We start from the raw sequence: 17,622 nt of genomic DNA, 5'->3' as shown, positions 1-17,622 counted from the left end.
GATGTCATCAAGGTTCTTAAGCTTTTTTTTTTTTTTTTTTTATGAGGTGGATTGAACAACGAAGAGTTTCCTGGAGATCTATGTTCTAGTCCCCTTCTGGGCCACTAACTGGTCTGAGTAAATAAATTTATCTCTGGATAAATAATGAATTCTATTTAGATGGTTCCTGTGGTCCCCTGTGGCACTAACATCACCTGAGTGTAAAAAGTCTGGTGTCTGGTTCATCCAAACAATAACAGTAAACATTGGTTGAGGTCTTTCCAAGCACAAAACGTCAAATCAAATCAAAGGATCAAATACGGGGACCTATTCACTAAAAATTTAATCTAGACTTCTTACACAAAGACTTGAAGGTGTTGTTGATCAAATGCACTTTTTCTCTCCTACACTTCCCATTCTGTATTTCAGGTTAGTAATTCCAAAGCTTTGCAGCCAGCATCTTCTTGTTTATTACCAATGGCACCCTTAGTGGGTCCCTGTGGAGTAACTGTGGGGAAATTAAATGTTTTCATGCTGGGTGCAATCCTTCAAAGAAAGTTCTTGCCTCAGACAAATTTTCTCCATAGGTTGTAGTTAGTAATTTGCTTCCTGTTAATAATTCCACACACATTGATCTCACAGCAGCTGGTGATTCTTTGGCACGAAACCCTCTGGATTTATTTTAAATTTAGAAAAAAAAATGCTCCAGTACCTGCTTCCCACTTGGGCATTGCCTTGGGAGACCAGAATATTCTGAACAGTTTGATGAGAATGACCAGTGTTCTCAACAACAAAGCCTCAAACTTTTCATCCAGCTGCCCACAGGAGCAACCTTTTTTTTTTTTTTCATTCAGCTGAATTTCTTCAGTTTCAACTATAAAGCCTTTTATAGCTGCATCCCAATTCACTCAGGCATAAACTACTAAAACAAGGCATTTTTTTCATGACCAGCTTCTCTTTTCCCTTCCTAGTTTTCCCCATCCCCCCAAAAGAATGGCTGTTGCTAAAGGCTTCATATATTCTTTTTTTTTTTTTTTTTTTTTTGCTTGTTGACAGCCACTTTTATTGGAACCATATAGCTTTAGGAACAAACCACAAAAATAATCCTGCTGGATTGGTTTCTATGATTTTGCAGTGAACAGCACCCCCTAACTTCCAGACTGATCGATGACCTTCTGTAGCCACTTCTTCAGGCGGAACACATGTGTGTAGAAGCCCTATTTTCCATCCCTGTCACAGCCTTCCCCCCATGAGACGATGCCCATTTGATACCAGCGGTTGTTAAAGGGGCTCTTCATGACAAAGGGTCCCCGACTGTCACCTTCACAAGCGTCCCCTCTTTTCCCTTCATTGGGCTTGAAACCGGCACAGAACATGTTGTCGGTGATGCGGATCCGCGTGGAGGCCTTGCACACCGGCCGCTCCACGATGGGCAGGTTCACCACTTGCAGGACGCTGGGCTGCACCTCGGTGGCGCTGTATGTCCACAACTCCTTCAGGTTGCCCCAGCCGGTCACCCGACCTTTGTATCCGGCGCGGAGCAGTCTGATTGCAGTTCCCTTGTCAGGCAGGCACACGGGGTGGATGTAGTCGCTGAAGATGACGGGCTTCTTGAGTTTTAGCAGAGCTCTGTCTCAGTCCAGGTTCTCCCTCCAGTTGTACCTGGGGTGGATGTAGATCTTTTCCAGCATGGAGATCTTCTCAATGCTTTGCTCATACCTAGTGCGGGAGTGCTTGCCGATGCGCACCAGAAGGTCATTCTCGGTGAAGTTCTTGTCCCAAGGTGGGTACAGGAGACAGTGGGCAGCAGTGAGGACCCAGCGGTCACTGATGAGGCTGGCCCCACACAGCAGCTCCTGGGGACTCTTCCGGAAAAGCATCACCTGCCAGGGTGCAAGGCCAACCTCCGCGTCCCAACCCTTCACGATGCGCCCATCGATGTAGGATTCCAGAAGCTCGTGTTCCGTTTTGTCCTTCACCAACTTCTTCTCGAACAGAGGCCGCAGCCCACAGTCTGCCTCCCCGGCGCCAAAGGTCTTCTCACTGAAGAAGGGTTGGAACTCCCCCTCACCTGTGCGCCCCTCGATGGCCGCGTCCAGGTCCACCGACAGCGCGTCCTCATCCACCTCCTCCACCGGCTCCTCTGGGGGCACATTTTTTAAAGGTTTTATTTATTTATTTGACAGAGAGAGAGAGTGATCACAAGTAGGCAAAGAAGCAGGCAGAGAGAGGGGGAAGCAGGCTCCCTGCTTAGCAGAGATCCCGATGTAGGGCTCGATCCCAGGACCCTGAGATCATGACCCGAGCTGAGGGCAGAGGCTTAACCCACTGAGCCATCCAGGTGCCCCATGTATTGGGGGCACATTTAATGCTAGAACAGAAGACCCATGGAGGCATTTTTGCACTGTTCACTGTGGTATCCCCAGAAGCTGGAACAATGCTGGGTATCTGGTAGGTGCACAAACATTATTTGTGGTGATTTGTTAAGAACACTAAACCACATTTTCTATTGCTTAAATATTATCTCTTGTCAAATATCAAAAGTGGATTAAGATTTATCTGGATATAATATAATGGTCACTTTTCTAAATATAATTTTACTACCCATGCACTCTGTCAGTGACAATCACACATGAATGCGGTCAGGTCTCCCATTGGGTTCTCTAGCCTTCAGGAACCTTCAATAATTCAAACCACTGAAGATCACCTCCAAATTAGAACCTTTAATGTACCACATTATTGTTTTATTTTCTCACTCTAAAACCACTAATACTCTAATTGTCTTCAAGAGCCACTAAAATTCTAATGAGAATTTAAAACTTTCTGAAATTATCCTCAGTCAGAAAATTTACACCCCAAATGCAACAGGTTCATGCTTTCATACCTATATGAATTCTTTTTCAGGTTTACTTCATTGATCAAGTCGTTCTTTATTTTTTTAGAGGTATCTCAATTAGTGCATTCTCTGCAAAGCCTTCCCTAGCCAATTTAGCAAAACAAGCATTCTTTCCACAAAAACACCTACCCAAGTCATTTGCATCATTCATTTTGGCCAAAGTCATCATGGTTTGGAGGGAAAATGCATAACATTTGGAGTGGAAAGGCTAAAATTATATTTCTAATTATGACTATTGAACAATAATTGTGGTCCTTGGAAAAGACCTCAACCCATTTGCATGTCAGTTCTTTCACTTGTGAAGCGATGACAATATTATCTGATCCATATGTCTTGTGATAAACAAATGAGGTAATGATTGTGACTTGTGAAGTACCACACAAATGCTAGTTTTCATTACCTACTATCCATCATCCCCACGTGGGTGCATCAGCTTGTCAACTAGAGTCAAGTCTCAAATACAAGAACTGGGTCATTCTGTCCTCCACAGCACTGAATCCTGCAAAGACTTCTTGACTTTAAAATGAATGAAATAAACAAACATTAAAAGAAGAACCTATCATTTCTCTCACACTGTGGAAGAGAAGACAGAGGAGGAAATGGCCAAGAACCCTTGGGTGGGTCTATGTTTTGATGATGGATATGGACCAAGAAGAGGGACCGAGTGTTTCTCAGAGAAGATAATCTCCCAATTCCATTTTAAATGGAGATGATGATCTTCAAGAGAGAAAATAAAGAAGGGTATATTAGGAGCAGAGCTAGATATAACCATGAGCAAAAGGCAGTAAGCACAGGGTTTTATGTTAAAGGAGTGGGGAGATATTCAATGTCCGGACTGAGAATCAAGACATGGCAAGGTCCAATCAGGAAGGCCAGGAAACAATGAGTCCTGCATGGCAAGCAAGGAAGCTCTCACACTATCTTCTTCTACCTTATTCTGGTCGATGAACAAGGGCTGGCCTGCAGGTGTCTGGTCCTCCCCACTCCACCCACCTGTGCCTCACTCTTCCAACCCTGCATTCACCATCACCTTTCGGCACAGGGCCCTGACTCCATCTAGTCTCCATAATCTCTGTAAATTTCATACCCATTATATTCTTATTTGACCTTAGACATTCTTATAGGATTCAATCTTATCTCAAACCACAATGACAGGAAAGAAGCACACTGCACCCAGCTCTTCTGGAGCTCTTAAACGTACCTGGGAAGGAACCCATTACTGCTGCAAACACTGAAGTCTAACTTTTCAAGATCATGCTACTGTAGTTAGTAAAAGCACTTACAAGCACCTGTAGAAAATATGATTGGAACTAGAAAAATGTCCACGTAAACTCAAGAAGCCTAGCCTTCCCCGTGTGGGTGTGCCTCACTTATATTGTAGGAAAACCTGGAAAAACACAGACATCGTACACATAACTTATGGGGAAGACATCAAGGTTCTGAGAGCCAGAAACAGTATGAAATGGAGAATTACACTTGGAATTCATAGACACAAGCTTTGAATGCATCATTCAGCTTTCTACAGTTTCCCTAACTGATAGAGATGGTGTCAAAATGACACTTAGCAAGTAATTTCCAATAAGTTGAGCTCATTCAACATGATCTTTACTAGACAATACAATGCATCATAGAGAATCAATCAAATGGTCTCACTGAAGAAACAGTTGAATGGCTGGATTCCCTGGTCATATATGCTGCATTCCACCCCAAACTGGATTCTTGCTCTAGGAGACCCAACTGTGCCAGGGTGGAGAGTAGAACTCTGGGGCCAGGATGGGGAGTACATCCTTGACATTACAAACACCAGCTGTGTTGTGTGCCGTGAAACCCACACACACAGTGCTCTAGGTTTGGGGGAACCTTTGGGATAATGAAATGAAGTCAAATGATCAGTAGGCTTTATTCTGGATCCTCTCTCGCCTCTTGCCAAAGACAAACAGAAGAGCTACATTGTGTCAAATGGTAAGCCCCGAGTGCTGAGTCATTAATGCATTTTTTCATTTACAGTATATTCCCTATAGGTCTGCTCTGTTGTATGTGAACAAGGAACGAGACACATGACAATAAGTAAGAGGAGACATGTTTCTACTCCCATTCTTGATCTGAATTACTTTACCAGTGTTTTCTGAATATTCAAGTGAGATAAATAAGTATTAGACTTCCTTTCTGGTGGACAACCCCTGAGGTGATGCCTAGTGTCATGAATATGTTTCCCTTGAATGTGGACAGAACCAGTGACTTTTTTCTTACCAACAGAATATGGCCAAGGATGCTCCTCTGTTGATTAGGTTATGCTCTATGACAAAGATAGAGGGTATCACTCCATGATTTTATCACATTGTATAAGATCATGACCTAGTGGACTGGAGAGAGATTTGATTTACCTGCTGGCCTTGAAGAAGAAACCAGTCTCTTGTGAAGTGCCCATGGAAAGGGCCAAGTGCAGTAACCTCTAGGACATGGGTCAGCCAGTGAGCCACTGAGGGCCTCTGTGATATAACCATGAGCAAACGAACTCTGCCAACAGCATGAATGGGCACAGAGATGGCTTCTTCCCTAACAAACTTCCAGATGAGAACACAGCCCAGCTGAAAACTTGGTCATAGCCTGGAGTAGGTTGCACCAATAAGCCACACATGAACTGCTTACCCACAGAAGCTGTGAGATAATATGTATGTGTATTATGAGATGATATGTTGGTAATAATTTGTTATGCATTCAATAGAAAACAAATGCATCCTTGATCCTTAGATTCCATCTTACAAGGAATAAAATCAATACATTAATAACCTTAATGGGAAACTAAGGATACTGCATTGAATGTGAATTAAAAACAAGGAACTTCACAATGTACAATGCCATATATTAATGTACCAGGTGCTTTACCAGAGGGTGGACAAATAAGGAATAAAAAATGCAACCTTTTTTTTTCTTTTTCAACTTTCTGACGTCAGTGAACTCGCAGTACAGAGAAGGGAAGCATTAACAACACCAGCACATGCAGACTTCCACTGTCAGCCAAGAGGAAGCAAGCCCACCACGACCTAGCTCTCCCACTGATGACAGCTGAAAACTCTGCACAGAATACAAAAAGCTCCTTCAGGGTAAGGGGCACGTGCACCCGAATGTTTATAGCAGCAATGTCCACAATAGCCAAACTATGGAAAGAACCTAGATGTCCATCAACAGACGAATGGATAAAGAAGATGTGGTATATATATACACAATGGAATACTATGCAGCCATCAAAAGAAATGAAATCTTGCCATTTGTGATGATGTGGATGGAACTAGAGGGTATCATGCTTAGCGAAGTAAGTCAATTGGAGAAAGACAACTATCATATGATATGAGGGAGAGGAGATGCAACATGGGCGGTTAATGGGGTAGGAGAAGAATAAATGAAACAAGATGGGATTTGGAGGGAGACAATCCATAAGTGACTCTTAATCTCACAAAACAAACTGAGGGTTGATGGGGGGAGGGGTTTTGGGAGAGGGGGGGTGGGGTTATGGACATTGGGGAGGGTATGTGCTATGGTGAGTGCTGTGAAATGTAAACCTGGCAATTCACAGACCTGTACCCCTGGGGATAAAAATATATTATATGTTTAAAAAATAATAATAAAATTTATTAAAAAATGTAAAAAAAATTTAAAAATTAAAAAAAAAAAAAAGCTCCTTCAGGTCTTTGACAAATAAGCGATATCAGATAGATCGTGAGCTGAAGTGGAAAGCTGAGTAACAACTCACAGCCAAAGTGAGTTTCATCGATGTTTTTCCTCCTTTGTCTCCCCAACAGTGAATGAACTGCAGAACTCAGCAGTGGTCACCAACTGCAAAAACAACAGAGAAAAAAAAAATCAATAAAATCAGAAGCTCATTCTTTGAAAAGTTCAATAAAATCAATAAGGTGCTATCTGACTGCCCACACGAAAAGAGAAGGTGTAAATGGTATAATTCAAGGATGGAAGAGGAAACTGAACTAGAGACACTTAAGATCTACAGATAATATCAGAATTCCATGAGCAGTTCTGTCCACATGAATTCAACAGCTTCCGTAAAATAGAACAATTCTTTCAGAGTTGCAAATTGCCAAACTGCTCGGAAGAAATAGATAAATATGATTCTTCCTATACCAGATCAATAATTTAAATCACAGCTAAAAAACCTTTCAACAAAAAAGGTCCAGTTGGTTTCACTAGAGAGTTCTATCAAACATTTAACAAAGAAAATTCTGTCAGTTCTATAATTCTTTCCTAAAAGGCAGAGGATGAAATTCTTCCCATCTTATTTCATGAGGTCACTATTGCTTAATATCAAATCCAGACAAAGAAATTACAAGAATATCATGAAAACCTCTCATGAAACCAGACACAAAAACTATTAAATAAAAATTACCAAATTGAAGACAGCAATATATATAAAGAGTAATATGTCATGACCAAGATAGGTTGGTCGGGAAGGCAAGGCTGATGGAACACTAAAAAAAAAATCAGGGTAATTCACCGTATTCACAGACTAAAGAAGCATCGTGGAGGCACCTGAGTGGGTCATTCTGTTGGGGGCTGACTCCTGGTTTCAGCTCAGGTCATGATCTCAGGTTGTGGGATCAAGTCCACCTCAGGTCCTGCACTCCATGTGGAGTCTGCTTGTCCCTCTCCCTGCTCACACTTTTTCTTTCTATGTCTCTCTAACGTAAATAAATAAAATCTTTAAAAAATAAAAGCAAGTATCACATGATCATTTCCATTGATGCATAAAAAGTCTTTGACAAAATTCAGCATCTATTCATGACATGAAATATCAGCAAACTAGGTATAAAATGGAACTTCCCCAACTCGGAAAAGAACTTCCACAAAATATTTATAGCTAACACTTAATTGTGAAAGATTTTACACTTTCTCCTCTAAGATGAGGACCCAGGCAAGGATGACCGTAAGGACCTATTTAGCCAGAGGACTCCATTTCGGTTAAATAGCCATTTTGTTGTTTGTGCAGTAAACTTAAATTGAACCCCGCCCAGAGAAACTTACTTAAAAGCAAGTCCAGAAAACCAGTTAAATGTAGTCGGCTAGTTCCTGATAACAGAGCCCAGAATACAAGGACGAGTCAGGCCAGATAGAGACAACTAATCAGTACGAAGTACTGTTTGTAACAGTGAGAAGGTCTTGCCCATACCAAAATGACTCCATCTTGTGAAGGACGACGATCTTATTATTCACACTGAATATGTTAACTCTTATTATTCACACTGAATATGTTAACTGACTAAGCCTTCCCAGAAAATACTGTTTGTAACGGTTCCTGGTATGGAGTGATTTTAAATAACAAGTCACCAGACCGGAAGGAACTAGCCAATCAGCAAGAGACACAAACCCAGTGGGTTGAGATTCCAAGATATGGGTTGCAGTTCTGCCCAATAAAAGGTAGCCTGTAAGCTGGGGCTGGTCGCTCTCTTTGGAGGTGGCCCTGACCGGTCAGTCAATTCTTGATGTTTGGCGTGAATAAAACTCTACATAACTTTCATTTTGTCTCAGTCTCATTCCTTTGATAACGGACCCCAACATGACCACTCCCATTACCCCCAGTCAGTATGTTGCTGGATAATCTAGACAACAGGAAAACAAAAGGGAAAAGTCTGTAGCCTGAAAAGGAAGAAAGAGACCATCTCTTTTAGAAAGCAACATGATTTAAAATACCACAAAACCACCTGGGGAGCCAGATGGTGGGTATTATGGAGGTCACGTATGGCATGGAGCACTGGGTGTGGTGCATAAACAATGACTTCTGTTACGTTGAAAAGAAATTTAAAAAAAAATAAAATAAAATACCACAAAACCTACAAAAATAGTCTCTGACCTAATGAGTGAGTTTTAAATCATTGCAGGAAAAGGGATCTGAACACAAAATTAATTGCCCTTTTGCAATAGACACCAGGAAATAAAAAAAATAAATAAATACGATTTTCAGTGACACTAAAACCTAACTTTAACAATGCATGGACGGTTACTATAGGTTGAAAAGTATAAAACAATGATGAAAGAAATCAGAGGAGACCTCAGTAAATAAAAACAATGGTGAATCCATATGAAAAGTTTACAGGTGTCTTATCAATAATCACCAAACATGGAAATAATGCAAATGATGTTTAATGTGAATGGACAAATAAAATATAGCACATGGATGCTATTCAGCAGTAGAAATGAAGAAATTATTGACAAATGCAGTAATAAGGTTACATTTCAAATGCATTATGGTAATTGAGGGAAATGAGACTCAAAATGGTATGTACTTTATTACTCCACTTAAGTGACTCTCTGAAAAAGGCAAAATGATAGGAATGGAGAACAGATCGGTGGTTTTCAGAGTTGAAGTATGAGTTGGGAGGGACACCATTAGACTGTTGATTTTGGGTAATAGGACCCTTCTGTAACTTTATTCCACTTAGGGCTACATAGTTTTAAGCCTCTGTCAAAACTCACATAATTATATATCAAAGAGTTAATTTTACTATATGTAAATTTTAAATATAAAAACAAGAGATACAGAATTAAACTATGAATCAAAAATAAATATAAAACTGCATCTATTATAAATACTACAAAAGAGAATATATAGTAATAAAAATGAGTCTGATCAGAGAGGATATATGTAGACTATTAAACAATAAGGAGATTTGAAGGAACAGAATCATTTCATAGGAGAAGTGAGTAAAGACTGAAGGATGTTCCAGACACAGGGAAAGCATTTGTGCAAGGGTCCAATGGCAGGAAGAAGGACATGTTTTGGTAATTGAAATAATGCCAATGGAGCACAGAAAATAGTAGTGACCTTAGCATGTCTTATAAACTATGCTATGGATTTGGTCTTTATTTGAGGACCAGTGCAAAGCCACCAAATGACTTTTAGCAGACATAGGACAAAAGGTCCTCTCTCTGATGGTGCCCCTCGCAACTCATACTCTCTTAGAGTGGACTCAGGGAAACAACCCATAATTAGGATCCTACAGAGATAGTTTAGGGGAAAGATCATCAGGTTCCTACCTATGGTGGCTCAGTGATGATTAACAGAACTGAAAAGATTCCTGGAACACTCATAAGGCAAAGTGATAAAATTCTGTGAGTTGGATGTGGCACATGAAGGATCATCAAGTGTCAAATGTCACTTTAAGTCAGGATCCCAAGTTTTTTCCCATTTTAAGCTTTGGAGGCCACACGTGAACTCTGTTGCATGTTCTTGTTTTATTTTATTCTGCTTTTTATTTTTTTAAATAACCATTAAAAAATGTTCAGACTATTCCTTGCTGATGGGATGTATGAAACAGGCCACAGGCTGGATTTGCCTCTTGATGTAGGGGATTCTCGTTTTAAGACAACGGATATCCTTGCCATGCCACAGAGCAGTTGATAGGTTTGAAGTAAACATACCACGAAGTCAACTTCTTAAATGTTGAACCTGAGCTGCCTTTGAAATACCAGATGGAGACATCAAGTTGTCATTTGGAAATATGGAATGATGCACAGAGGAGAAATGTGGGCATAACACATGATTCAACGTGGTCTGTGCCAGGTGGTAATAAAACTGGAGATACAGATGAAAGTTCCTGAGGAAAAGTTAAAGATGGTGAGAAACTGGGACTGAGTCTTGAGAAACCACAGAATGTAGTGTCTGGGCTGGAGATGATGAACCTGAATCAGGGCAGAGAGAGTAGGCAGAGATACTGAAGGGAGATGAGAACAGGCTGTGTTATGAGAGTCAAGAGATTTGGTAACATTCCCATTTCTCCTTCAGAATTGCCCTCAAAATGGGGATTTAAGTCTATGAAACTTCTGTCCAAACAGTCTTTCAAATCCATAATGGTCCTAGATTGCTTCCTAGACAGTTACAATGGTCTTTGTTTTTGTTCTTCCCAGTGTCATTGGGTTGTATCTTTGTAAGAGGGTTTTTTTTTTTTTCCAACCAATTTGGGTTTACTGAGATTTCTGGATCTAAGGACAGATTTCTCTTAACAATTCTGGAAATGTTTACTCCATTAAATCCTTCAATATATCTTCATCTGTTGTCCTCACTATTATCTCCTTCAGACTCCAGACTGGCACAGATTAACAATTTCTATCTCTTCTGCATGTGTGTTAACTTCACTTTATCTGTGACACCCATTCTCTCTCTCCCCCACACCCCATGTAATGTCACCAGTTCTCACACCATGTCTAGTCTTTCATCTACTCTTTCCCATATTTCACTTATTTCTGTAAACAACCATCTTAATTATTTTTTACTCTTCTTTCCAAAAATATCATCAAGCTTTCCCAATATCTCTTAATACATGTAACGTAGAGACATGCCCTGAACCCCACCAAAATGTCCAAGTCCTAATCCCTGGAATTCACAAGCATATTGCTCTAAATGGTGAGGGTGACTCTGCAGATGTAACTGACTTTAAGACAGGGAGATTAGCTTGCATTATCCAGAAGGACTGGATAATTATGGGAGGCCTTCAAAGGTAACTTGTCCTGGAGGAACCAAAAAAATATGCAGCAGAGAGAAAATCAGTGGTGCCGGGTACAACGTAAATTTGCTGGCTTTGAGATGCAGGCGCATCCATGAGATGAACCAAAAGGGGCCTCTTAGTGTAAATGGTGGCCCCCACATAGCAGCTGGGAAGGAACGTACAATGGCAAAGAACAAGATTCTGCCCACAACATGAATGAGCCTGGAAGTGGGTTCTCCCCAGAGACTTTTCATGAAGGCCTGGCCAGCTGACACCTTAATTCTGGATTCCTGAAATCTGGGTCCGAGAACTCAACTGAGCCAGCTCAGACTTCTAATCACAGAGCTGTGAGATCATAAACTTGCCCGACCTAAATTTTTGTATTTTTCTTTGGAACAACAGAAAACTAATAAAGCGTATTAAACATGACCTTAAAACTTTACTGTAATGTGTGGTCCACAGATCAGCAGCAGTGGCAACACCTGGGAGTTTTTTAGAAATGCAAAATATCAAGACCAATTCAGACTTACGGAGTCGAGGCACGAGGGAAGATACACTCAGGAAACAAGCTGACCAGAGTAAAGCCCTCTTGGTTTGAGGCTGACCCTTAACCTAAAAGTCAACAGGTCATAAAAAGAGTCACAAGATCCAATTCATGGAAGACCACAAGACCCCCCTCCCACAAAGGCTGGACATTGTTACGTCGCTCCCTGTGGGTTACTCCACAATCATTTACAAGAATGGAAAAACTGCCCAATATAATTGATAAACCCAAAGTTAAAAAAGAAGCCCCCTTCCTGTATGGTTAGCAAATTTTAAAAAGCCTATAAAACCCTTCATTCAAGGTAAAGGGCTGGGTATCTTCCCCATCAGGAAGGACAGACCACTGCTTTGTGAAGAGCTCCTTTCTTACTTCCATACTTAATAAATCTTTGTCCCTTTCTCTCGGTGGCGGTGGCTTGCTCTTGAATTCTTTCTTGTGCAAAGCCAAGAGCCTTCTTGGCAAGGGGCCTGAGACCCTCCTCCTCGGAACCTCGGCCTGTCCAGCATCAGAATTACCAAATAAAAATATTACCAGATGACTCCTAAGTTTTCAGAAGCAAAGTTTTCAGGCAGTTGTCATCTGATTACGGCAATATCTAACATCTTTGTGGTGTGATTCTATCGTTTCTTATTCCTGCTCATACCTGCTCATGGTGCTTTGACTCATTGTGTGTTTTATGGTTCACTGTGAGTCGCTGCTCTGGAATGCCGCAGGATTTCAGTGTATAAATGTGTTTATGGATTTTAATTGAGGAGGTCTGCAGTGGGTCCTGAGGATTGATTTCATTTTTTTTTAATTTTTTTATTATTATTTTTTTTTTTAGGATCTACCTTTCTAACAAGGTAAGCTCCTTCAAAGAGGAATTATATGTCCTTTATCAGGTGCCTGGAGACCTGCACCCTGGCTGACATTTCTCAGACTACACAAGGACTGTGAATTCAATCTCTATGCCTCTGTGAGGCTCGCCTTGTGGTTTTGAATTCTCAGGGAAGATTTCTTTTACCTTCAACCTAGAACAAAGGCTCAAGACAGGAAGTTTTCCTTGTAGTTAGCTGGAGAGAGGGTGCTTTCTAGTTACTCTTATGCCAGAGCTAGGTCATTTAAAGGATGAGCAAGATGGGAGATTTGCCGGCTCTCCCATAATGGCTGAGACTTTGCCCTTGTGTGACCTTGTGCTCAGTGTTCAGCCTCGAACGCTGAATCTCATCATCAACGTTTAGCAAATGCCCGCCAGGTAACAGCTTGCTGTTCTCCTCTGCTTCTCTCCTCTCCTCGTTCACACTCACACCTCTGGTCCTCCCTTAGGGATTTCCTAAGGGATTATTGGTGCGGTTTAAAAAAACGATTTATATATTTCTGGGAAAATATCTCTAAAAACTGTAAAGGGATGGATGATCCGGGAACATGGTCCATTATGTGCTGGAAACAAATCCCTCCAGGGACCGCGCTCAGTACCTCACTGACATCCCCGCGGCCGGAAGGTGGCAGGGCAGAGGGGAGCGGGCTTCCACGGCCTGTATCTCAGCTGTCAGGTCAGCAGGACGTTCTGTGTTTGATTATTGAACCCGTCAAGATAAGACGATGCCCGTGGGCTTGCACGTGTTTGGGAACAAGGCCCACCTGGCTTTGATGTGGTCTCCACGGGGAGATAGATGCTGACCCCAAGGAGACAGCCCAGGACAGAGAGTGGTGTCTCTCCCTGGACCAAAACAGGGTTGAAGAGACAAAACGTTAGATTTTACAAAGTGAGATGCTTTCTTCGGAGATAACCATATGGAGAGATCAACGAGGCCGCTGGTCTGGGCAGAGCGGAGATCCAGACGATCCGTACATGTGGAGGGGTGGGGACAACGGGAAGGACACACACCTCGCACTGGCCGGGGGTAGAGCTGCAGCAGGAGGCAGGGGACACAGCTGATGGTCGGCCGCTGTCCAGGCACGAGGCTTCTCAGAGGAGAGGGCTGCTGCCACCACTGCCATCTGGGAGAGCATCTGCACGTGAGAGAGCGTGCTTCGAGCTCAGCACCGAGGCTGCGCTGACGGCAGGGCCCACCTGAGAGAGGTGGGCAGGAGAGAGAGGTGTTTGTTTACCTCATTATCTCCTTGTGAAAACAATCTCAACATTCATTTTATTTTCAAGTGGTGTGATGTTGTGTGAGGTTATTTCAGCTCCCTTTAAACAAACAAACAAACCAAAAAGGAACAGAAGGTAAATACCATCAACAGAAGCCGGAGGCGCCCCCAGAAAGGTAATCTGTTAGGCTGCCGCGAGAGGTGTCAGCCCTGCCTTCCCCTGCGCCGCAGGCTACAGGTGCTGCCTGGCGGCACCTGCTGGATCCCGCCCCCGGGGAATGACCCCTCAGAGCCCCTGCCACCCACTAGAGTGCGCCGACCTAGTCCGCATGGAGCCGCGCTCCTGCACCCACGCTCTCCAGGTGGATCTAGCAGCGCTGGGATGCCCCATTCCTGCCACCTGCCAGCACGCCTGCCTTGCTGCCTTGGTCCCTTCCCTCGCTCTTTTCAGTGTCTAGATCCCCGTCACACACTGTCACCCCAAACAGACCAAAATTTTTTATGCTTTTTCTACAAATGTCATGTCCTGCATCCCACCTTGGACCAGGCTGCCTGGGTGTTGACAATGGCGTGGAAAAATCAAAGCTTCTTCCTTCCACTAACCCCCGTCCCTACATGGGAGCACGTTATTGAGATTCCTGGTTCTTGGCGCCGGGAGTGAGCCCAGTCTGTCCGGGTTCCAACTTCCTCCCCGTCACCCTTGTCCTCGCCGCTAAGCCCAGATGGCTGTGCTCCGTGAAACCCGGACGTTTCTGGGAGATGCACGCATTCTTTCCTTCAACAGATATTTATTTCCTGACTGCTATGGACACTCCAAAGTCTGCAACAACAAAAAAATACAGTCCCTGTCCCCGTGAGACTGTGTTCTGATAGGAGCTGGAGTAGGAGGGGCAGACAATAAGCAACACAATTACAGAGTGTGTTAAGTGATATCAAATGTCGTGAAGAGCAATAAGCAAGGTTAGGGTTAGAACATCCGGGAGTGGTGAGAGAGGGTGCGACTATCTTTAGAGCGTCCAAAGCTGGGCCTCTGCAATATAGTGGCATCACAGCAGAGACCCAAGGGAAGGGAAGGAGCCATATGATTATCTGACAGCAGAGTATCCAAATGCAGGCACCACAGGGAGAGACCCGGGGGTGGGCATGTGCTTAGCATATCCCAGGAACAGGGAGGACACTGGTGATGCTTGAAGGAGAGTGAGGGGCTGGCCAGTGGAGCAGAGCGGAGAGGAGTCAGCTCAGGGAATACTTGTAGCTCTTACTTAGGGTGACATGGAGACCACCAGAAGGTTGTGAGATGATGGGACTTCCAGAAAGGGGTCCCTCCACTCCCATGTCAGGAACAGATTGCACTCTGGAGGCAAGAAGAGAAGCCTGAGAAAATCTGGAGCAGTTGCAATAATCCAAGGGAGGGATGAGGGCAGTCTGGGTTAGCCAGAGGAGCAGACATGGTGAGGGCTCAGATCCTGGGTTTACTCTGAAGATGGATCCAGGCTTGTCTTACAAGGGCAGTGGGGAAAAGATATGACTTCCTGCTGCCTGGCTGGGCATGTGTGACGACCGGCTGTCACCTGTTGGGATGGGAAGCAGTGTTGCGGTCCTGCGTGTGTGTAGGGGGGTGGGATGAGGAGTTCAGTTTGGGACACATTAAAATGATGATCCAGCTAAATATCCAACAAGAAATATGAGGTCGATCGGTAGTTATAGAAGGCCGGGGTTCGGGGGAGAGACTCAGATATACATTTGGGAGTTCAGATGCTATTTAAAGCAATAGGACTGGAGAAAAAAAAAAAAAAACTACAGAGTAGTGTAGCTAGAGCTAAGGAAATGTTGAGGATAGAGGGCTGCTCCATGTCCTCACTGAGAACCACTGTCCCCAAGGAGAAAGTCACATGGAAGGGTCTGGGACTCTTGACTCCCAAGCCTGCATGTTTTAACCAAAGTAACTGCTTTTGGTGAAAGCCATGCAGTCATAGTGGTTCTACACACACTGAACTCATTCTGCTTGGGCCCAATAGCAGCTTCTGCCCCTGACAAGCTCTGTGATCTTGGACAACATCGTTAATCCCTCCGTGCCTGGGTTTTCCCCTCTATAACGTGGAAATAATACTACTCCATTCCCAATTATAGATTTTTCGTGAAGATTAAATAAGCTCAGTGTCTCAGGGCAAGACCAGACAAAAAATTTACACTGTAAAAGTGTTGGGCATCACTAAATGGTTTATCTCTTGGGATTATAAATACAACTTCATTAGAACCTAGAGGTTGACTGTTAAAAGCTTTTTCATGAAAAAGAGCGCTGGCTCCCTATCACAAATTTATAGGCAAAGACACATTATTATGGATACACAATTATGCATTGCACCTTGGAAGACAAACCTTCTTAATATAAATTATGACAAAAGAATATGAAATAATGTTAGGGAATGTGTCTGAATTGAGGAATTTAAGTATTTGCTCAACGTTGTTTCTAAATATATACCTCACAAGACTACCACACGGGCAAAACTCTAGTTGACTCTCCTCCTTCTGGTATGAACTCTTAAAGCATAAAAACGAGACCGGTTAGAATACGCAGGCTACAATCACTAAATCACTTTTTGCATGGCAGTGTCTATGACTAGTTTTCTTTGTTATTTCTTTATGGAACAAGAAACTTTCCCATGCAAACCTAGCCTCGGGCATATTAGCTTTCCAAACTCAGTATCAGGGTGTGGCGGGGGGGGGTGCAGTTTCTTGGATGGGATATTCACCCGAGAGAAAACGTGCCCACTTGAGGGTACCCATAGCCCATGACAGGTAAACCCGAGACAGACCCCAGGTCCGGCCCCTCAGCGCGGGCTGACTGAAGCAGCATGTTTGCCTCCACCACCCTGACCCATATCCTGCCTACAAGATGGACTCTGTTGTAAGACCTGGATCCCTGTCAACAAAAGGAAGCTCATGGTGTGAGACCCTGGGCAGCCCTCCAGGGTTTTCATTCTGGATCACCAGGCACATGTGAAGTGGCCAGACACCCTGAAGAGAACTGCAGTTCAAACATGCTAATCGTGTGGGGCGCCTGGGGGGCTCCGTTGGTGGAACATGCCCTTGATTTCAGCTCAGGTCATGATCTCAGGGTTTTGAAATCCAGCCCCGTGTTGACCTCTATGCTGGGCGGGGAGTCTGCTTGGGATTCTCTTGCTCTCTCTCCCTCTTGCTCATGCACATGCTCTCTCGCTCTCTAATAGATAAATAAATCTTTTTAAAAAGCCATCAAAACCTCTAATTGTGGAGAGCATGTTTAGGATGGGTTTTGTACACGAGGCCACTTGGACAATTGCGCCATTCCCTGGTATGTCAAGTTCTTACTAAGATGCCGTCATACAAACAAGTACCTCCCTGTTTTTAGTAGGTCCTTACAGAAAACATCTGGAAACTCCAAACCTCTCTTAAATATTTTTTAGAGGTGAAAATGTTGAGATTGAGAATAGAATTTGGTACTTGAGCTCCACCCCCCCAGCAATATTGACCTAACATGTGTACATGTGTGAAGAGGAATTTCCGACTACTGGTTACAGAGTACCCACTGGGCTGTAGCACATCACATATATCTCCACCAATCCTGTCAGGTTGGAAAAATCGTCCCCATTTTACCC

At 43.2% G+C, this 17,622-nt stretch overlaps 1 protein-coding gene across 1 annotated transcript in view; it reads right to left on the bottom strand.

Moving 5' to 3' along the window:
- Positions 1 to 1,001: 1,001 nt before the first annotated feature.
- Positions 1,002 to 17,622, bottom strand: part of LOC116873265 (prothrombin-like) — a 35,087-nt gene continuing 18,466 nt past the window's right edge. The window contains 1 exon segment of the mRNA XM_032867018.1: positions 1,002 to 2,122. Coding sequence (XP_032722909.1) covers positions 1,128 to 2,122 — 995 coding nt within the window. The 3' untranslated portion in view covers positions 1,002 to 1,127.

Source organism: Lontra canadensis, unplaced genomic scaffold (genome assembly GCF_010015895.1).
Source record: "Lontra canadensis isolate GAN:19392208 unplaced genomic scaffold, GSC_riverotter_1.0 scaffold32, whole genome shotgun sequence".
NCBI lineage: Eukaryota > Metazoa > Chordata > Mammalia > Carnivora > Mustelidae > Lontra > Lontra canadensis.
Note: the sequence above shows the minus strand (reverse complement) of the source record. Positions and strands in the feature narration are given on the sequence as shown.